This window comes from Ranitomeya variabilis, chromosome 4 (genome assembly GCF_051348905.1).
Source record: "Ranitomeya variabilis isolate aRanVar5 chromosome 4, aRanVar5.hap1, whole genome shotgun sequence".
NCBI lineage: Eukaryota > Metazoa > Chordata > Amphibia > Anura > Dendrobatidae > Ranitomeya > Ranitomeya variabilis.
The window spans coordinates 153,793,935-153,816,717 of record NC_135235.1 but is presented as its reverse complement, the minus strand read 5'-3'; the positions used below and the strand labels follow the sequence as shown (position 1 = coordinate 153,816,717).

The following is a 22,783-nucleotide window of genomic DNA, read 5'->3' as shown; positions in this document are numbered from 1 at the left end:
AAAAAAGCAATGAGGGAGACTTGTGATCATAGAAAGGCAAGGAAATGGTAGATTCCGGAGTCCCCCCTTCATCCCCCCACCAAAAAAAAATGTAGCCCATCCATCTCAAGCTTGCCAGAAACTTACCTGGCCCTTCTACAGTACTTTGGGAATATGTTCTATAGACAAACAAAACCAAATTGTAATTTTGTTGCACAATTGATGGTAAAACATCAAGTTAGAAATGTTGGATAACGTGACAAGTCAATGACCTTTAAACATACAAGCAAATCAATTAAAGAATAGCTAAAACGATTTGTTTTGGAATGGCTGTAACGTTTTCATTTTTTTTTTAAAGGGTTGTCCTGTCTAATACTGTGTGCTGTGAAGAGACTCCAGTATCTGTGCACTGAACGGCGGTCATGTGATCACATCTATGCGATATGTATACTTAGGGCTCATTTCCACATGCGAGGCACACGTCCGTATCTCACATGTGGAAACCAAGCTGTGGATCCGGCACTCCAGAGCGGAGCGTGTGGCCGCATAGGAGCACATGGAGCTGCATGCTCCGCTCCAAAGTGCCGGTGCAGCGCCCCAGAGTCCTGGTCGTTGCAGTACTGTGGCTCCGCCACTATGGGGAGCTATGGTACGTCTGATTGCACTAACGGAGTCTCTCTGACCAGGTAACACCTCACTACACTTCACACTCCGGCCACCAGGGGGGGTGGTTCTATCTACTAGGCCACTCCTCACATTCTGGTAAAACTGGGGGTTGGACAGGAAGACAGGGAGAAGTAGCTGGGAAGAGCTAGCGAGAGGACCTGTCAGGGATGGGATCCTGGCAGACTCCTCAGAGCAGGACTAACCAGTGCACAATGGGAATACAGTAAAGAGGAATTGGGACCAGAAGGAGTCGTGCTGTTAGACCGAGGCAACATCCTTCTGAGGCGCAAACAGTCGGTGGCCGGAACGCTGAGCAAGTAAGAGACTTTAAGTACACTGCAAACCACGGCCGGACAGCCAATTACAGGTTGGCTGTCTCACTTAACACCTAAGCAGACAACGGAGGCAGCTGTGGGAGAGGGGCGACTCTAGGGTCCCGGAAGAACTCCAGGCCTACCCCGTCATACGGGTGCGTCCTACCATATCACCTGGAGGACGGATAGAACGAACATTAGAGAAAGACAGAACCAGTTGTGAGGACTATCCCGGGAGCTCAGCAGGGAAGGACTACAACACCCAGCGCTAGAAGGTAGACACTGATCCCCACCTGTAAAGAGAACTCCTGATGTGCCTTTGGACCGGCCGGTGTCTGACAACCCTGTTAACAGCGCTCTGGACTGAGGACTCTAAAACCTTCAGTAAAGAGGTAAAGAGACTACAACCTGGTGTCCTCATTATTTACCGCGACCTGCACCCCACAACCGCACCATTATCACCACTTATTGCACCGGACGTCCCCCACTGATAGACAGGGCCACGGACCGGGTCTAGCCACCGTGACCACTCCAGGACTGAGACTCAGAGGCCCGGTACCGGGTACCCCTCGGCCCTGCGGTGGTGTGGGGGCGCTCCACCGGCGCCAGAGCTTGGTTTCCACATGCGAGATACGGACGTGTGCCTCGCATGTGGAAATGAGCCCTTATGACTACAATTCGACTAGACGGGCCTGTCCTCACTCAGTTCAAAGCTGGAAGCAGTCTAGTTGCAATGTGGCTGGGAGTACTCATATCGTATACATGCAGTCAAATGACTGACTGCTCTTGGTGCCAGCTGCGGAAAATCATTACAGTGCTCATGATATGAGAGTTCACGTGTGCTGTCAGTGACTGCAAACTTGTAGTTTTAGATTGGACAGTCCCTTTAAGAGTAGTGACATGCACACAAGGCATCCCGTAAATCTTGATGAGATGAAACATATTTACAGGAAGGCATTGTCCCAAATTCCTCTTCAATGTTCTTTGAATCTTTATTTGCATGTACAGTAAGCATTTGGTTGGGGTGATTACTGCTTAGAGGGGAGTCTACAGGTCATTAAACTAAAGGGTTAACCATTTTCTCCCTGCTTTGTGCATGTTTTACAGTTGTTGGTAATTTTAAATTTTGTTAGATTGCAAAGTCAGAGTTCTAGACAACAATCGGACCATATTAATCAATGCAAACACATAGGTAGATCTTAAGGTACCTTCACACTATACGATATCGCTAGCGATCCGTGACGTTGCAGCATCCTGGCTAGCGATATCGTTGTGTTTGACACGCAGCAGCGATCTGGATCCTGCTGTGATATCGCTGGTCGTTGCTGAAAGTTCAGAACTTTATTTGGTCGTCAGATCGGCGTGTATCGTCGTATTTGACACCAAAAGCAACGATGCCAGTGATGTTTTACAATGGTAACCAGGGTAAATATTGGGTTACTAAGCGCAGGGCCACGCTTAGTAACTCGATGTTTACCCTGGTTACCAGTGTAAAATGTAAAAAAAACAAACAGTACATACTTACATTTGCGTCCCCCAGCGTCCGCTTCCCGCACTGACTGAGTGCCGGCCGTAAAGTAAAAGCAGAGCGCAGCGGTGACGTCACCGCTCTGCTGTTAGGGCCGGCACTCAGTCAGTGCAGGGAAGCGGACGCTGGGGGACGCGAATGTAAGTATGTACTGTTTGTTTTTTTTACATTTTACACTGGTAACCAGGGTAAACATCGGGTTACTAAGCGCGGCCCTGCGCTTAGCAACCCGATGTTTACCCTGGTTACCCGGGGACCCCGGCATCGTTGGTCGCTGGAGAGCTGTCTGTGTGACAGCTCTCCAGCGACCAAACAGCGACGCTGCAGCGATTGGCATCGTTGTCTGTATCGCTGCAGCGTCGTGTGAAGGTACCTTAAGCTTTTACTTTTCCTTTTTTTTTTTCTTCTAGCAACTGCATATCTATATGGGCTTTAGTTGGAATTCCTGTGAGTCTAGTTGGCCTTGCTGATATCAAAGGGAATCTGACTGTAGGATTTCTCTCCAAAACAATTTACACATGCAATTCGCTCAAAGACCAGACCAATAATACATTTAGATCGCAACCAGTTCATTCCTCTGTCATTGAGAAATCTGCATTTGATTTTATATATAGCCAAGGCTGATTCCTCTGTCACTCCAGCTCTATTCCCCATTTGGTGGAACCTCTTCCTGTTTGACTGGCAGCCTCTATGCTGTAGACTTCAGGCAAAGTTTTCTGATTTCTCAATAATGGAGGAATGGACCGGCCATGTAACTGTATTGCTGGACTATGCTTGTAGTCATTTTTCCCGGTCAATAAAAATTGCATGGTTTATTTTTGTTTTTCTGAATAAATAAATGGTGCATAAATGACTTTACACTGGACTCCTCGGGAACATTAGTAGGATGCCCAGTGGGCCACCTCACAACATGAATTTGCAGTGCATTATTGGTGTTTGAATTATACCTACAGTCTGGAATAACTCAGTGTGGTTAATAAATGTTTTTACATACCCTGTAGGCTCTGCATATGTTAAGGTGTCTCTCATGAATCACAACCGATTTATCAAGAGCAAGAAGACTGCTGCTCTTCTTGGAACACCAAATCCTGTTTATAATGAAACCTTCAGCTTCAAGTTGGAACAGAGTGAATTAGATACAGCAAGTCTTAGTCTATCTATCCTGCAAAATACTGAAGGAGACAGTAAGTAATTTAAACTCTTAAAGGTATATACCCATCTCCGCCTTTCATGGTTGAAAAAATGTCAGCTCAGCACGCAAAAAATAATTCCTCACCCAACCCCAGATCATGAAAAATGGAGACGCTACATCTATCGGGAAATGGCCCCCTTTTTTTTAAAAAAAACCGTTTGGAATTTTTTTTTCACCAATTAGATAAAAAAGAACCTAGACATGTTTGGTGTCTATGAACTCGAAATGACCTGGAGAATCATAATGGCAGGTCAGTTTTAGCATTAAGTGAACCTAGCAAAAAAGCTAAACAAAAAACAAGTGTGGGATTGCACTTTTTTTGCAATTTCACCACACTTGGAATTTTCATTCGGTTTTATAGTACATGACATGGTAAAACCAATGGTGTCGTTCAAAAGTACAACTCGTTCCGCAAAAAACAAGCTCTCACATGGCCATATTGATGGAAAGATAAAAAAAAAGTTATGGCTTTGGGAAGAAGGGGGGCAAAAAACGAAAACACAAAACCGAAAATACCTCCGGGGTTAAGAGGTTAATGGTTGTACGAGAGTAATGCCCAACGGCCCTACAAACTCCATATAATGACTACTTGGTAAGATGGCAAGGGAAATGCCCATCCATGAATCTTAACACTCCCCAGGGCTGCTGGAAAAGGAAACCGGCAGTGGTGATGCTCCGCTCATAGTGGGAGGGCTTGGCAATTTTATACTTAAGTAAAAGGTCAGCTTTTTTTTTTGGTATGAGTGGCGCTATTTTTTTCTTACCTGGATTATTAATGGTTGTCTGAGCAATGCTCTGCCATGCCAAATGTGTTTAAGCAAATTATCAAGATCCACTGCAGGCAGCTCTTTGCAGTTGCCGATTAGTGACATCCCACAATTGATTGAGGGAAATGCAGCAGGCCATTGTACTATGTTAATGCTATGCAGGCTGCTCACAATAGCACCAGTAACTTTCAGCCTGGCGTATTAATAATTTGCTCTTAAAACACTTTGGAAAAATAGCTGTACCGCTGGTTCCATAACCAAATCAATGCAATGCTGAGCTGTTGGTGTAGTGGGAATGAAGACTAGAAGGGTCAGCCTACCATACATTTCGTCCATTCACTGAACTGGCAATCTTTGATTAACAATTGAATTAATAGGATATCTCTCCACTTAAGAGTATAGCGGCACTCTGTACCAATGGCTAGTACTAGCCTTCTACCCAAACATATGTATGTTGTTCCAGGCAGACACTATCCCTGTGACCGATTTGGGATGGTGTCTGACTGGCACAGCCTACATATGCAGTAGTGTTAATCTTTTTATTTAAACAAACTAGCTGTTGGTGCAGAGTACCGCTATTCTGTTTGAATTATGACAAAATATCTATCTATGTAGAAGAAAGACTTTTGGCACTCAAAAATTGATCCACAGTAGATTTGACTTTATAAAAAATATTTATTCACACCATTCAGCCGGTATTTAAACAGACAGAAAAAAGATCCAACGTTTCGGCAAAACAATGCCTTTTTCAAGGAAGTCTATAACATTAGAAAAATCACAATCAGTAATAATAAGTAATTATTCAACAAAAAAGGTTGTCAAATAGAAAATAAAAGATAGTCCACCCAGGACATGTGGCTGAATAGGAATAGTGGTGGAAAAAAAAGGGAAAAAAAGAACCAAGTAAGTAAAAGAAAGTGGGTCTAATGTCTAGCCATACTATATAGAGCAACTAATGGAGTTACATATATTTAAATTCGAGTATATCCCATAGGTCACTCAGAGGTGAATAAAGAGACCATACCAACCTGAAGATAGAAGGAATAACAAAGACCCACACTGTGGTGCTGGTATATACACTCACCGGCCACTTTATTAGGTACACCATGCTAGTAACGGGTTGGACCCCCTTTTGCCTTCAGAACTGCCTCAATTCTTCGTGGCATAGATTCAACAAGGTGCTGGAAGCATTCCTCAGAGATTTTGGTCCATATTGACATGATGGCATCACACAGTTGCCGCAGATTTGTCGGCTGCACATCCCAAAGATGCTCCATACAAGGCAGGATGGATCCATGCTTTCATGTTGTTTACGCCAAATTCTGACCCTACCATCCGAATGTCGCAGCAGAAATCGAGACTCATCAGACCAAGCAACGTTTTTCCAATCTTCTACTGTCCAATTTCGATGAGCTTGTACAAATTGTAGCCTCAGTTTCCTGTTCTTAGCTGAAAGGAGTGGTACCCGGTGTGGTCTTCTGCTGCTGTAGCCCATCTGCCTCAAAGTTCGACGCACTGTGCGTTCAGAGATGCTCTTAGGCCTACCTTGGTTGTAACGGGTGGCGATTTGAGTCACTGTTGCCTTTCTATCAGCTCGAACCAGTCTGCCCATTCTCCTCTGACCTCTGGCATCAACAAGGCATTTCCGCCCACAGAACTGCCGCTCACTGGATTTTTTTTCTTTTTCGGACCATTCTCTGTAAACCCTAGAGATGGTTGTGCGTGAAAATCCCAGTAGATCAGCAGTTTCTGAAATACTCAGACCAGCCCTTCTGGCACCAACAACCATGCCACGTTCAAAGGCACTCAAATCACCTTTCTTCCCCATACTGATGCTCGGTTTGAACTGCAGGAGATTGTCTTGACCATGTCTACATGCCTAAATGCACTGAGTTGCCGCCATGTGATTGGCTGATTAGAAATTAAGTGTTAACAAGAAGTTGGACAGGTGTACCTAATAAAGTGGCCAGTGAGTGTATATACGGTGTCAAATAGAAATGAACCACAGAAGGAGAGATCCTACAAAAATAGTCAGAATAATGAGTACCTGTATAAAGTAATCTATTTCACAAAATGCATCACTAGCCAAAAGGCTAGACACTTAAGTGGTGCTGCAGGGGCGAAAAAGCAGGATGCTGTAAATATCCTAAAGGAACAGTAGTAAAATGCGCAACTATCTAGATCGCTGAGCAAACACATCCGTATAACATACCTGTACACGGTGACCGGCGTGTGTCCGATGGTGTCGGGAGGCAGTGTGCATACTGTGGCCAGAAACCGGGTATAAATGCCGTAAAATTGTGACGCCACTTCCGGTATTTTCCGTATCATTCTCTTCGTATACCGGAAGTGGCGTCACAATTTTACGGCATCCGAAAGTCGGATCGTGTGAAATCGGCCGATTATTGTGAAAAGTCGGGGGGGCCGACCGAAACACGAAACCCAATGCAAGTCAATGGGGAATTTTTTTTTTATTTTTTTTTTTATTCTCTCTCTCTCTCTCTCTCTCTCTCTCTCTCTCTCTCTCTCTCTCTCTCTCTCTCGTTCTCTCGTTCTCTCGTTCTCTCGTTCTCTCTCTCTCTCTCTCTCTCTCTCTCTCTCTCTCTTTCTCTCTCGTTCTCTCTCTCTCTCTCTCTCGTTCTCTCTCTCTCTTTCTCTCTCTCTTTCTCTCTCTCTTTCTCTCTCTCTTTCTCTCTCTCTTTCTCTCTCTCTTTCTCTCTCTCTTTCTCTCTCTCTTTCTCTTTCTCTCTCTCTCTTTCTCTCCATCCCAAACAGTAATATGGCTCTGTGACGCCGCAAAAGCAAGCCGGAAACTGTCATCACGCTGCCCACACTTCTTCATTGGCTGAAAAAAAAAATGGTGGTGAAAGCGTCATATGAAACGCGACTTTGGCGCGAAGATCGCAGACCGCGTGGCCGATCCCACGCTGGGGTCGGGTTTCACGAAACCCGACTTTGCAAAAAGTCAGCGACTTTTGAAAATAACCGATCCGTTTCGCTCAACCCTAATACCAGCACCACAGTGTGGGTCTTTGTTATTCCTTCTATCTTCAGGTTGGTATGGTCTCTTTATTCACCTCTGAGTGACCTATGGGATATACTCTAATTTAAATATATGTAACTCCATTAGTTGCTCTATATAGTATGGCTAGACATAAGACCCACTTTCTTTTACTTACTTGGTTCTTTTTTTCCCTTTTTTTTCCACCACTATTCCTATTCAGCCACATGTCCTGGGTGGACTATCTTTTATTTTCTATTTGACAACCTTTTTTGTTGAATAATTACTTATTATTACTGATTGTGATTTTTCTAATGTTATAGACTTCCTTGAAAAAGGCATTGTTTTGCCAAAACGTTGGATCTTTTTTCTGTCTGTTTAAATACCGGCTGAATGGTGTGAATAAATATTTTTTATAAAGTCAAATCTACTGTGGATCAATTTTTGAGTGTCAAAGGTCTTTCTTCTACATATTACGATTTTTTCCTTTGGACACCTATCCTTTAAAGAGTGCGCCACTCCTGACTGTTTGGAAAAATATCTATCTATAAGTTGAGCACTTGAGGTATATCGTTGGCCTAACGTGGTTATTACCTAGTTTTGTTGCCAGCACCTGGAGCCCGTAGTGCCGCTGAGAGTTCTACTTTCTACTTCATCTCTCCATATATTCACATGTCCACAGGAGAAAAAGATAATTTATTAGGACTCCCATGACAGCACCACGAGAGAGGGGATCCGCCCAATAGGAACAGGAAACCTACAGATACAAAACGGCGGTACCTCTCCCACATATCAGTTGGTTTCCTGTTCCTAAAGGGACTGGATCCTACAGAATTTTTCAAAAGGATCCCAGGCCGACCGGCCGACTCAGGTAGCGGGGGGTCTCCTACCTCGGCCGGTGCAGATACCCTGGAGACGTCATGGTGGTCCTGGCAGGGCTGCACGGCGGTGACGTTCGCAGCAGGGAGCAGTCACTGGTGGTTTTCTATCTCCGGAGGCCAGCGCTGGGTGAGTATAGTCCCCTGTGTTTTCTCCTCCTGGGCAGGTGGTTCTGCGGGCTGTGATCTGTGCGGCATCCTTATGGTGGTGCCAGCCGGGGTAGTATGGGCTAGCCGGGTGTCCCACGCTGCACTCAGCACTGACAGCATCTACTTCCGGGTCTCGGAGCTCCGCGCATACGCTGTGTCTCCAAGATGGTGGCTCCCACCGGAATTTTGCACACCGCTCTCCCACAGACCCCCAGCCAATCTCCTGCACCTGAAGGGGGGAAGCAGACAGCGAATCGGGGGGAGCGCTTTGCACAGCTGCTGACCGGAGGAGGGATTTATAAACAGACTCCAGACCTGGATACCTTGCTTCTGGCCTCAAATCCATGAGGTATGGAGAGTGATTGTGATCAGCAGCCTCAGCTGCTGGACGAGGTATGTCAGAAGCCCAAAGGGAAGGAGCATGATAGAAGGAGTGATGAATCTGGCCGCAAGAGCTCCTCCAGACAGGGGTCTGGAGCATCAGCCAGGAAAAATCCCCCTCGTACTCCGGTATTTCATTGTTTGGGCAGGCACTGGTAAGAGATCTTTGAGAATGTTCACCCATTGACGTGTTTCCCCTCGTACTCTCTATTGTAGGGGAAGAAATGCATCGGTAAGGCAAAACATAGATCCTCAGACCGGATCCAGCCTACTTGCCAAAAGTAGCGTCCCAATTTCACAGGTCACAGGAGATAGTTCTACCATCCTTTATCCCTAACCCTTCTAACCCTAAAGAGCTCCATACACTAGATGTTATGAGATGCCTTCTACAATATATCTCAATCACTAATGATTGGAGGAAGGATAATGTGCTGTTCTTATCCTTCCAAGGTCCTAGAAAAGGGGTTAGAGCATCAAAATACAGACTAGCTAAATGGATTAGGGAGGCCATCTCTCTGGCTTATACAGCAGGTGGGGGTCCGACTCCGCAGAATCTGAGGGCGCATTCCACCCGTGCCATGGCACCATCCTGGGCAGAAAGGTCTGGAGTGTCAATCGACCAGATATGTAAGGCGGCCACATGGTCAACCCCTTCCACCTTTTTTAAACCCTATCTGTTGGACTTGGGGTTCTCCTCAGATCTCACCTTCGGATTGGTGCTGCAGGCTATAGTTCCTCCCTAAGGTGGCTTACATCTCTGTAAATCTCTCGTGGTGCTGTCATGGGAGTCCAAATAAAGCATTAAGCTACTTACCGGTAGCGGCATTTTTCGGAGGCCCATGACAGCACCCTTAGTTCCCTCCCTATTTACGTGGGGGTTGCACTTCCTTAAACAAAAAAAAACAAAAATTCTCACGTGTGATATCTGGATTGTTACTTTATTAAAGATATCTTATTTGATTGTATATAATGTTTGTATATGCTTGTCATTAACTGCGGTAGTCCTCTCAGGCTCTGTAATACAACTGATAAGTGGGAGAGGTACCGCCCTTTTGTATCTGTAGGTTTCCTGTTCCTATTGGGCGGATCCCCTCTCTCTTGGTGCTGACATGGGCCTCCGAAAAATGCCGCTACCGGTAAGTAGCTTAATGCTTTTGTTTTTCTTGTGGACATATGAATATATAAGTTAAAATGAATGTTTAATGTTCAAGTCGCAAAAAACAATAGATAGAATATATCTGACAACCGTGTGAATTACCATAGTTCTTAGGAAGGGAGTTGTAGCATAATATACTGTTAGGCCATCCTTGTGTCATAGACTTGGTAACTGAGAGTGTCTCTGTGTCCGTTACTCCATTCAAATGGCACCAAGGACTTTTGTTCAGCCGGTTTGTCAGTGAAAGGACCCCAAGCAATCATACATTTCACACATTCTATGGTTCATGGGCCAAGCCTTCCTCTGTCACTGCACCCTATTCAGAAAAAAAAAAAAAAAAAAAAAAAAAAAATATATATATATATATATATATATATATATATATATATATATATATAATTTTTTTTCAAATGGGAGTTAAGTATTTTGTACGTTATGTCGTGTGACATGAATGGAAAATCCAACAACAGAAACGTGTGAAATAGCATTGCTCTCCCACCTGTTTGGTCAACCTTCACCTGGCCCATATAATTACTCACTATTTAAACAGATTACGGCCAGAGCTCTGTACAAGCCGTCACATTGTCTATGGTTGAGCACAGTTATTTTTACACCATATTGGAAAAATATCGAGTCCAGATGTCCGTTTAAACAGTGAATCTTAGTCAGTTTTATTATTTCAATGGGGATTGTTCAGGATTTAAGAATTATCTTTTTCCCAATGATGAGCACCGTCCTTAGTGACTATACCTTATACGACAGCTCAGCTCCATCCACCTGAATAGGCTTCACTCACTACACTAGACAGAGCACATGGACATGAGAATGTTTTTTTAAAGGGGGAAGGGATAAAAAAACAACCTTCTCTCAGATCCCTGGCAACCAATTTAATTTGTTACTGGGAAAGCTGTGGTAGACCAGTATGCTCACCAATAGCTTCCACGGCGCTTTATTTAAATAATTATTTTTTTTTTTTTGTTTTAGGGACAAAATTCTCTCTTAGCATATAGCATGTATAGAAGTTTAGCTTACTAAATAATTGTACATTATGTTGCAGAGCTAAGAGTTAGGCTTTTAAAGGTAATTTAGATTCCAGTTAGCTTAATCTGGACACTGCCGGTTGTGTAAATCAGGGAGGGGGAAGACATACAGAATGATTGTTTAAAAGCCTTGCGATAATTTGATTGAGAAGATGTTTGTTGCCTTGATTTCTTACTTAACCTTCTAAAATGTAATTATATAAGGATTTGGAAGAGATTGAAGAACAGATTGAACTCCAGTGTAAACTATTTTTTTTAATACCCGGGCCAAGTTTAAAGGTACCTAGTCAACCCTGGTGTAGTTTAAGAACCAGCAGTATAATTCCTACTTTGAACAAACTTATTGTAGACTAAAAGAGGATTCTAATGATGGAGAGCAATCGCTCACAAACCATTTGCATCTGACAGCCACAATTCATAAACTGAAATGATCACAATCTAAGATCTCTGGCTCTTTTCAAATGTTTTTCTGATGTGTCATACTCTAGACCACCCATTTAATTGAAACTGTATAGCACGCCTAATTCCTCTGGAGGAAATTTGCCAATGTGTTTTCCTGATTAGTGGGGTACCAGAATACGGATTCCTGCTGATAAGAATGGCATATCCCAGTGATAATGGGTGTATGCATTTATATTTACAGGCACTAACAATTGCGATTTCTTTTGAATTTAGAAAGTTCTGGTAACTTACTGGGCCGTGTTGTGGTTGGACCATTCATGTATACTCGAGGACGAGAACTGGAACACTGGAATGAAATGCTCAACAAACCCAAAGAGTTGGTGAAGCGATGGCATGCCCTGAGCATTAACACCTGATGTGTGAACAAAACAGCAAAAAGGAACAACATGGATGGGGAGAAAATAGCTTGGGAGGGGGAAAACTGGTTTGTTTTCATTAGGCTAATCTTCCACCCTGTATAGCTTTAGATCTGGTTCATGGCTACCAGATTGGGTATGCACAATAAGCTTTTTGAAAGAAAATCGGTGAGGTGATGCTCGCTAGACTGTCACATCCACAACATTGATTTTTATCATCTGGAAAGAGACAGCAACGTTTTATTCAACAGTGATGGGTATTGTCCTACGATTTAAGCCATGTCAAAGTAGCAAAAAATGGTCATTGTTGGTATAATTTTAAATTATTGTCGTCATCATTGTCAAACAAAGCATTGCTGTATAATATTCATTGTTTAACATATTTAAATACTTGTCAAGTTACATGCATTATTTATCAAGTAGTGTTGTCATCCAGGGTGCTCTTGGAATCTTACATGTACAATCATGGTGGGCACAAAGGTGCCTATGTACGTAACCTTTGTGTCTAGACCAGTGTTTTTCTTCTGGGTTAGTTATTACTGTATTTTAGCTGTTTATATTTTACATTGTTTTTCTTTCCTGATTATATGTGCTAAAGACACAACATTACAATGGTAAAAATAGTCAGAAAATGGACTATTGTTTATCTCAACTGTTTGTTACAATTATTTTTAATTGCTTTTTTATATTTATTTTTGTCTATGCTTGATGATAAAATGCTGGATTAGTTGACTCCTGTTTCAGCTGTCATATTATTGCAGGCAAAACCATACACTTGATACATTCATGTGGAAAAATCATATTTTAGTTTTACATTCTATGGTTCGAAAAAAAAAGTTTATGAAGCTGCAGATGATTTATTATGAGGATCTGCAAATCGTGGTTAGATGAATTTGTTTATAGATGGGTGGAATGAGGTTTTTTTTTTATTGTTACATTTCTCTCTAGTATATAAGCTGCTATTGTTACTAAACTGGCTAGTGTTTGTTGCGATTTTATTATCGTTGTTTATTAGTAATGAGTAGTGTTGAGCATTCTGATACCGCAAGTATCGGGTATCGCCCGATATTTGCTGCATCTAAGGTCTTTCAAGCGCTTGAAAGACCTTAGATGATGTCACGGCTTGTGATTGGTCGCGTTGCGGTCACTTGACCGCTCCGCGACCAATCACAGGCCGCGACGTCATCTAAGGACTTTCAAGCGCTCACTCTTATGAACGGAGGCTGGCGGTTACAACCAGGGCGCGTCAGATGGTGAGTATATCAATATTTTTTATTTTTATTCTTTATTTTACACATTAATATGGATCCCAGGGCCTGAAGGGGAGTTTCCTCTCCTTCAGACCCTGGGAACCATCAGGATACCTTCCGATAATTGGTATCCCATTGACTTGTATTGGTATGGGGTATCGGCGATATCCGATACTTTTCGGGTATCGGCCTATACTATCCGATACCGATACTTTCAAGTATCGGACGGTATCGCTCAACACTAGTAATGAGCGAACATGCTCGCCACTACTCTGTACTCGCCTGAGTATCACTGTGCTCGGTGTACTCGGCGAGCACTGAGCATTTCCAGGATTATTTAGCGGGAGCTCGGGTCTCCTCCTTTTTAAATTTGCCGCTTTTTAGAGTGCTAATGAACATACAGGGATTGTCTGCCATGCCCTGTAATACCGCAGCCATCTTTTGTTGTGGTATTAGTGATTGGCTGGCCGCACAGCATCCTTAAGTCTATAAGAGACCTGGGGCCGCCCTGCTCGGTGCATTCTACTTCGAACTCAGCTAGTGTAGGGAAAGCTGCTGCAGAGATAGGGTTAGATTCGTTCTTTGATTAGTTAGTGTGGTTCTACTAGTGTTCAATCCACAAATCCTGATAAACCAACAGTCCTTTTTAGGGCTAATTCGGGGGTACATAGATTGCAGTGCAGGGGAGTCTGTGCACATATCCACAACAGTGCAAGGCATGCAGGCACTGTATATGAGTAGACAGATCTCACTGCTTACATCAAAAGGCTCCATTACGGTCTGCTGCTGCGTTGTGTGTGTGTGTGTGTGTATCTATATATATAATTGTCTAAGGGTTTTTCCGTCTGTCTGTCTGTCTGTCTGTCTGTCTGTCTGTCTGTCTGTCTGTCTGTCTGTCTGTCCTGGAAATAACTCCATATAAGGTATGGTCTACAAACAGGATACCTTATATGGAGTGGTCGGCGGTTTGTAGACCATACCTTATATGGAGTGGTCGGCGGTTTGTAGACCATACCTTATATGGAGTGGTCGGCGGTTTGTAGACCATACCTTATATGGAGTGGTCGGCGGTTTGTAGACCATACCTTATATGGAGTGGTCGACGGTTTGTCGGGCGGCCTCGACCAATCAGAGATGGGCACAGCATGGCGACGATGATGTCATAATGGTTGCCATGGCGACGATGATGTCATAAAGGTTGCCTCGACCAATCAGCGACGGGCACAGTCTGCCGCGAATCACATACTACGGGGACATGCATATTCTAGAATACCCGATGCGTTAGAATCGGGCCACAATCTAGTATATATATATATATATATATATATATATATATATATATATATATATATATATATATATATATATATATATATATATATCTCTACAGGCATCTGTGGCTAGGATTTTTTATTTTTTTTGCACCTTATACCTGCTAATTTTATTACAAAGCAATCCATAGCCCCCTTTTTTCTACATTTATTTGCTTGGTCACACTGCAGACTACAGCCAGGTCATTGCAATACAAGAGCGTGAAAATATAAGATTTTAAAACGTGTATTTTTTGTCTCTGGTATCAGATGTGAGTGCGCAGAAAATTCTGGCCTTTTTTTGGTACTGTAGTATATTTTGGAGTGTCTTACAAAATTTTTGGACACCATTTTGCTGTCCAAAAAAAATCTTTAGCTGGCCCCAAAATATTTTGCCACAGTTCTTATATTTATCACTGTGATTTGTACCCCACATGCATCGCTTATAATTGCGCTAAATATTTTACAATTTTAGTACTCCATTTTTTTTTTTTTAGTGTCATAGCCTACTTATTGACACAATTTTGGTGGGCCCAAAAAATCAAGGACACATTTTGATCAGTCTGTTATCTCCATCAAACGCCCGGTCTATCTGTGGTCTCCAAATACTTGCTTTTCAGGCATATATTCCACTTTTGTCTGTCTGCTACCCTTGTTCTATACAGTATTTTGTGGTTAAAAAAATTTAAACTCCAGGTCACATATTGGAACAGTCCGTTATCTCCGTCAGATGCCCGGTCTATCTGTGATCTCCAAATACTTGCTTTTAAGGCATACATTACACTTTTTTGGTGTTAGCCTACTTTGTGACAGTAATTTTTTTTCAAAAAATTTAAAAAGGCCACATATTGAACATTGTGGTTTCTCTGTCAGACGCCTCCTCTATCTGTGGTTTAAAAATTGTTGCATTTGAGTTCTCCTTTGAACTGGTTTTGGTGTATCTTACCCTAGTTGTTAATTCAATGGAATGTTTGTAATTTTTGTATTTTCTTTTTAACAAATTTTATTAAGTGTGTTTTTTGGCACACTGATCACATATTAATTTTGTCAAAATTAATCCATTTGTTTTGAACTTTGAAAATATTTCAGTAGTCCATTTAAAATGGGCAAGACAAATAACGGGGAAGTGGATGTGATGCTGATGGTGCATGCAGAGGACAAGGCCGTGGCCAAGCTGAAAATGGGCCACAACAAAGACCCACATCTTCTCGCTCAATCTTCCTGTCCCAGTTTCTAGGGGACCGCAGCACACCACTATTGAATCCAGAGCAGCGTGAAACAGTTGTTGTTTGGATAGCGGATAATGCTTCCAGTCACTTAGCCACCACGTCTTCCACACGGTCAAGCCTGAGTAGCCATGAGTCTGGAACGCATATTCCTCACCTTGATCCTCCTTCCTCCCACCATGAGACAACTGATCCCACACTTGGACACTCCGAAGAGCTGTTCACTTTTCCCTTTAAAGATTCCGGACTCTCGACCAGTCAACTTGAAGTGGGGCAAGATGAGATCGCATGTAGCGATGCCAAAAGATTTGAGCAGCCACAGTCACACGAAGGCAATGGTGGGAAGGTGTCACAAGAGGTGGACAATAATGAAACACAATTGCCAGAAAGGCAGGAGGAGGAGCATGGTGTGGATGTGGAAGATGAGGTGATGGATGACATAGTAACTGACCCAACCTGGCAGGAGGACACGCAGAGCGAGGACAGCAGCACACATGGGGAAGGAGGCATAGCACCCCAACAGGCAGGAAGAAGCAGTGTGGTGGCTGCAGACAGAAAGCGTGCATCCATTCCCTGTACCACCAACATGACGGAAATTGCCATTCCAATTGCTAGATCTTCCCAAGTCTGGATATTTTTTTAAAGACTGACGATATCCCCAAACAGGCCATTTGCAGCACCTGCCATGCCCACATTAGCAGGGGTAGCAAAACTATGAGCTTGACCACCACCAGCATGATCAGGCACATGGCAGCAAAGCACCCGACTTTGTGGGCCAAACCCCAGGCTCCAGGAACACTCTGCAGGTGACACCACTGCTTCTTCCACTGTTTTGCGTACAAGCCAATTCACAGTCCACGGTGTATGGGATGATTCCTTGTGCCCTGCACCTGTTGCCCACAGTCAACTAGCACCAGAATCAGGCCCGTCCACATCCTTGTCTCAGCACAGCCTTCAGTTGTCTATACCCCAGTCATTGGAACGCAAGCAGAAATACGCAGCCCACGCCCCACAGGCCACAGTACTAAATATTGCCTCTTAGGCTCATTGAGATGGAAGCTTTCCATAACCTGATGGTGGCAGCCCTCCAAAGGTACTCTGTCCCCAGTCACCACTATTTTTCCTGAAGTGCAATACCGGCATTACACCAGCGCGTGTCCCACAACATTACCCGCACCCTCAACATTGCTGTTACTGGGAAAGTCCACCTAACCACAGACATGTGGACAAGTGCTTTTGGGCATGGATGGTACATCTCACTGACGGCACACTGGGTTAACATCGTGGAAGCCGGGACCCAGTCGGACCTTGGGATGGAACACATCCTCCCCAAGCTGAGGATTGCGGGCCCTACATCAATCAGGGTTGCCCCCACAGTCTACAGCTCCTTCACCACCTCCTCCTCCTCTTCAGCCTCCATCTTTGAAATGAGCACATCCGTCAGAAGCTGGAAGCACTGCAGCACTGCCTCAGCCAAGCGGTAGCAGGCTGTGCTGAAGCTAATCTGCTTAGGTGACAAACCGCACAATGCTGACAAAATCCTTGGAAAGGACATCTGCCGCATGGACATCAGAAGGAACAGTCACTGGGAGGGGAACCTTGGGTTGCCGACCGAACACAATGTAGAATGGAGACTCTCCCGACCCTTCACCAACATGATTGTTGTGCCAGAACTCAGCTCAGGTAAGTAATATTACCCAATCATTATGGTGGGCATTGACGAAGTGTTGCAGGTAGTTGTCCAGAACCTGGTTGACACGCTCCATTTGTCCATTGGACTGAGGGTGATGGGCGAGGAGAAATCCAAGACGATATCCAGATGATGACAGAGTGCTCACCAGAATCTGGAAGCAAGCTGCGAACCTCGATCAGATACAATGTGGCAAGGAAATCCATTCAGGTGGAAAACTTCACTTGTGTAGATAAAGGAAATCCAGCTTTATCCAATAAAATCAAAGAAAAACTTTATTTGTGTTCTATATTTATAACAAAGTGTTGCTAGGACATATTGGACTAGTTCAAGAAAGGGTGGTGGTGAGGTGACTACTGAATGCGTTTCAAACACTACACATAGTGTTTCATAGCCATTGGCTGGGGAGGAAATAGCAAGTGCACGTGCTGGCCCTTTAAGAGGGCGGGAGTACACGTGTGCGAGACATAAGGACATGGCTAGAGGAACAGCTGGATGCATGCTGAGCATGGGGAAGGAAAGAACCATCTGCAGCATGGGTGAGTGAAGAAAACATCACCGACTCTCTGTCAGAGCAGGGACCCGGCGTGGTGCCAACACTACTGAAACAGACTAAGGGACCTTTTTAAGTGCTTAGGAAGCCTTTGCAGGGTTTTTTTGTTAATAATTCTTATTTACTGTGATAATGACTTTTGGGTTTTCATTGCCTGTAAGCCACAATCATCAACATTAACAGAAATAAACACTTAAAATATATCACGCTGTCTGTAATTATTCTATATAATATATGAAATTCACTTTTTGTATTGAAGAACTTAATTAAATTAACTTTTTGATGATATTCTAATTTAGTGAGAAGCTTTTATATACCAGCATGGGCCCAGGATGTTGAACATACACACTAGGTTGGGGCACATTTATACCATGAAGTGCCCAGGATGTGGAACATATTTACCAGGATGGGCCCAGGTTTTAGAATGTGTTTACTAGGATCGGAGACATATATACCAGGATTGGAAACACATATGTCATGTTGGGTCCAAGATGGGGCCATATACAGCTCTGGCAAAAATTAAGAGACCACTGCAAGGTGTTCAGTTTGTCTAATTTTTTTTTCTTTATAGGTATAGTTTTGAGTAAAATGTAAAATGTTCTTTTAGTCTATAAACTTCTGACAACAGGTCTCTGAATTTCCAAGCAATACATTTTGTATTTTTTTTTTTTCTGACAAAGAAAAATGGTCAAAATTAAGAAGAAAACGAAGCAAAAAAACCCCCAAAACAAACCAGTGCTTTCAGACCTCAAATAATGCAAAGAAAAAAAGTTCATAATCATTTAGAAACAACATTACTAATGTTTTAACTCAGGAATAGTGTTGAGCGATACCTTCTGATATTCAAAAGTATCGGATTGGATCGGCCGATATCCAAAAAATATCGGATATCGCCGATACCGATACCCGATACCAATACAAGTCAATGGGACACAAATATTGGAAGGTATCCTGGATGGTTCCCAGGGTCTGAAGGAGAGGAAACTCTCCTTCAGGCCCTGGGATCCATATTCATGTAAAAAATAAAGAATAAAAATAAAAAATATGGATATACTCACCCCTCCGACGGACCCTGGACCTTAGCGGTGCAACCGGCAGCCTCCGTTCCTAAGAATGCAGTGAGTGAAGGACCTTCGATGACGTCACGTGAGCGGTCACGCGACCAATCACAAGACCGTGACGTCATTGCAGGTCCTGTACACTCACTGCATTCTTAGGAACGGAGGCTGCCGGTTGCACCACTAAGGTCCAGGGTCCGTCGGAGGGGTGAGTATATCCATATTTTTTATTTTTATTCTTTATTTTTTACATGAATATGGATCCCAGGGCCTGAAGGAGTCTCCTCTCCTCCAGACCCTGGGAACCATACACTGGGAACTTCCGATTCCGATTTCCGATATCACAAAAATATCGGAACTCTGTATCGGAATTCCAATACCGCAAATCTAGTCCGATACCCGATACTTGCGGTATCGTAATGCTCAACACTACTCAGGAAGAGTTCAGAAATCAATATTTTGTGGAATAACCATTTTAATCACCGCTTTCGTGCTTCTTGGCATGCTTTCCACTAGTCTTTCATACTGCTTCTGGGGCAAAAATTTAAGCAGTTCTTCTTTGTTTGATGACTTGTGGCTATCCATCATCCTCTTGATTACATTCCAGAAGTTTTTAATGGGGTTCAGGTCTGGAGAATAGGCTGCCCATGACAGGGTTTTAATGTGGTGGGCTCTTAATTTTTGCCAGAGCTGTATACCAGGATGGGCCAAGGTTGTGGAATGTATATACCAGGATGGGGGACATATTTACCAGGAAGAGGCGCAGGATGGGGGACATATATACCAGGATGGGACCAAGATGCGGGATATATGTTGGGATGGTAGACCTATATACCACGATGGGGGACATACATAACAGGATGGGCACAGAATGGGAACATTTATAGCAGTAAGGGGCCCTGGATGTGGAACATACAGTGGATACAATAAGTATTCATATCCCTTCACATTTTTCGCTTTGTTTAACTGCAGCCATTTGGTAAACTCAAAAAATTTCATTTTTTTTCTCATTAATGTACTCTGCCTCCCATCTTGACTGAAAAAACAGAAATGTAGTAATCTTTGCAACTATTAAAAAAGAAAAACTGAAATATCACATGGTCATAAGTATTCAGACTCTTTGCTCAGTATTGAGTAGAAACACCCTTTTGAGCTAGTACAGTCAGGAGTCTTCTTGGGAATGATGCAGCAAGTTTTTCACACCAGAATTTGGGGATCCTTTGCCATTTTTCCTTGCAGATCCTCTCCAGTTCCGTCAGGTTGCATGGTGAACATTGGTGGACAGCCATTATCAGGTCTCTCCAGAGATGCTCAATTGGGTTTAGGTCAAGCTATAACTGGACCGGTCAAGAATGGTCACAGAGTTGTTCTTAAGCCACTCCTTTGTTATTTTAGCTGTGTGCTTAGGGTCATTGTCTTGTTGGAAGGTGAACCTTCGGCCAAGTCTGCGGTCCAGAACACTCTGGAAGAGGTTTTCAGACAGGATATCGCTGTACTTGGCCACATTCATGTTTCCTATGACAACCAGTCATCCTGTCCCTGCAGCTGAAAAACACCCCCATCCATAGCATGATGCTGCCACCACCATGTTTCACTGTTTGGGATTGTACTGGGCAGGTGATGAGCAGTGCCTATATTTTTTCCACACATACTACTTATAATTATCACCAAAAAGGTCTATCTTCGTCTCATCAGACCAAAGAATCTTATTTCTCATAGTCTGGGAGTCCTTCTTGTGTTTTTTAGCAAACTCTATGCTGACTTTTATATGTCTTGCACTGAGGAGAGGCTTCCGTCAGGCCACTCTGCCATAAAGGCCTGACTGGTGGAGGGCTGCATTGATAGTTGACTTTGTGGAACTTTCTCCCATCTCCCTACTGCATCTCTGGAGCTCAGCCACAGTGATCTTGGGGTTCTTCTTTACTGCTCTCACCAAGGCTCTTCTCCCATGATTGCTCAGTTTGGCTGGATGGCCAGGTCTAGGAAGGGTTCTTGTAGTCCCAAACTTCTTCCATTTGAGGATTATGGAGGCCACTGTGCTCTTAGGAACCTTGAGTACTGCAGAAATTCTGTTGCAACCTGGGCCAGACCTGTGCCTTGCCACAATTCTGTCTCTGAGCTCCTTGGCCAGTTCCTTTGAACTCATCACTCTCATTTGGTCTGATATGCACTGTGAGCTGTGAGGTCTTATGTAGACAGGTGTGTGCCTTTCTAATTCAAGTCCTATCAGTTTAATTAAACATAGCTGGACTCCAACGAAGGAGTAGAACCCTCTCAAGTAGGATTATAAAGAAATGGACAGCAGGTGACTTAAATGTGAGTGTCTGAGCAAATGGTCTGAATACTTATGACCATGTGATATTTCAGTTTTACTTTTTTATTAAATTTACACAAATTTCTACATGTCTTTTTTTTTCAGTCAAGATGGGGTGCAGAGTGAAAATGAACTTTTTTGAATTTACCAAATGGCTGCAAGGAAACAGTGAAAAATGTAAAGGGATCTGAATACTTTCCGTATCCACTGTACTGTATATACCAGGATTGAGGACATTACTTTATAATGGGGGAGATGGAGAAATTTGTATGTCATTATATAAGATTTAGAATGCTGCAAGGGCCAACCCATACATCTGACCAACAGGCGGGGCCCATCAGACTCTAGCTAACAGAGAAACTCAAAAAAGCACGTCATAAAAAGCAGACTCGCCGAAACCTTGTCAAATGCCAAATGCACTAGCAGGATGCAGCAGGCCCCCACTGTTAAACGCTGGAGCAGCACAGGTGCAAGCTACTGATGAGAACAACCACCCACTCACCTAAATAAAATATAAATGTGTGGAGGTAATTTTTGAGATTCAAATATAGAAAATACACCAGCTACATTTCTAAATATTTCAGGTAAAATTCTGATTATGGCTAGTGTTATGGTTGATATTTTATAGCTTGATGATTGTTTATCATTTTTACAGTTTGTTTAATATCAATGTGTTTGTGCATGTTCAGCGGAGTTCTGATTTTAGCAGCAAGCTGAGAAGTTGTTTAAAACTGTTGATAACCTGTTTAGACTGGATTTGATGGAGCATGTACCTTTTTTGGTAATGGACTGTACCTTACTCTTTTTCTGACCGAATATAAAACCCTCCATGAGGCTGAGGGTCCAGCAGACAGGTTTATACACAGACAGACTTGTTTGTATTATTGCTCTGTCTCTATGACCAGTCGATTGCTCTAATTTGGTCAAAACTGGCAAATTTGTTGAGACACCTTGTGTCACCCCCAAAGCTCTCTCTTGAAAGGGGTTTCCATGACACTACATTTGTTCTAAGACTCTGGGCTCACGTGCACAATATCACCCCGCTGCTGATCAAAGACCGGCTTATGGTTACCTAACCAAGGCATGCCCATGACCACATCCGCAAACAGGTTTTCAAGGACAAAAAATGACATTGATTCAAAGTGTAAAGCTACAACAAGCAGTGACACCTCCTTAGTGACATACTTCACCTCCACATGTCAGTTCATTAGTGGGCTTCCAAGGACGGGATTTGCACTGGCTACTCTGAATAATAGGTTCTCTGGTTGCTAGGGATTTTTTGGACTTACTGTAAATATAGGCTTTGTGTTGAATCCTCAGAGTACCCTGTGGAGGGGGCTGGCATTAATAGTTATGTTGGTAAGTTAGAAAAAAGAGGCGCGGATAGGGAGAAAATTGTCAGACAGAAGAAATTTAGCTGAGGTCTAAAACAGGAAATCCATTAGAATTACAAGCAAAGAGTAAAGTAGGAGTTCATCAGAATAGAATCCAACTATAATTGGCAGTCAGGAA

General features: G+C 43.2%; 1 protein-coding gene across 4 annotated transcripts in view; it reads left to right on the top strand.

The window, feature by feature from the left end:
* The window catches only part of SYT15 (synaptotagmin 15), a 163,830-nt gene extending 151,228 nt beyond the window's left edge, over window positions 1–12,602 (top strand). For all 4 annotated transcript variants that reach the window (XM_077257189.1, XM_077257191.1, XM_077257190.1 and 1 more), the window contains 2 exons: window positions 3,489–3,671; window positions 11,728–12,602. In XM_077257189.1, coding sequence (XP_077113304.1) covers window positions 3,489–3,671; window positions 11,728–11,870 — 326 coding nt within the window. In that variant the 3' untranslated portion in view covers window positions 11,871–12,602. The remainder of the gene's footprint in view (window positions 1–3,488; window positions 3,672–11,727) is intronic.
* The last annotated feature ends 10,181 nt before the right edge of the window (window positions 12,603–22,783 follow it).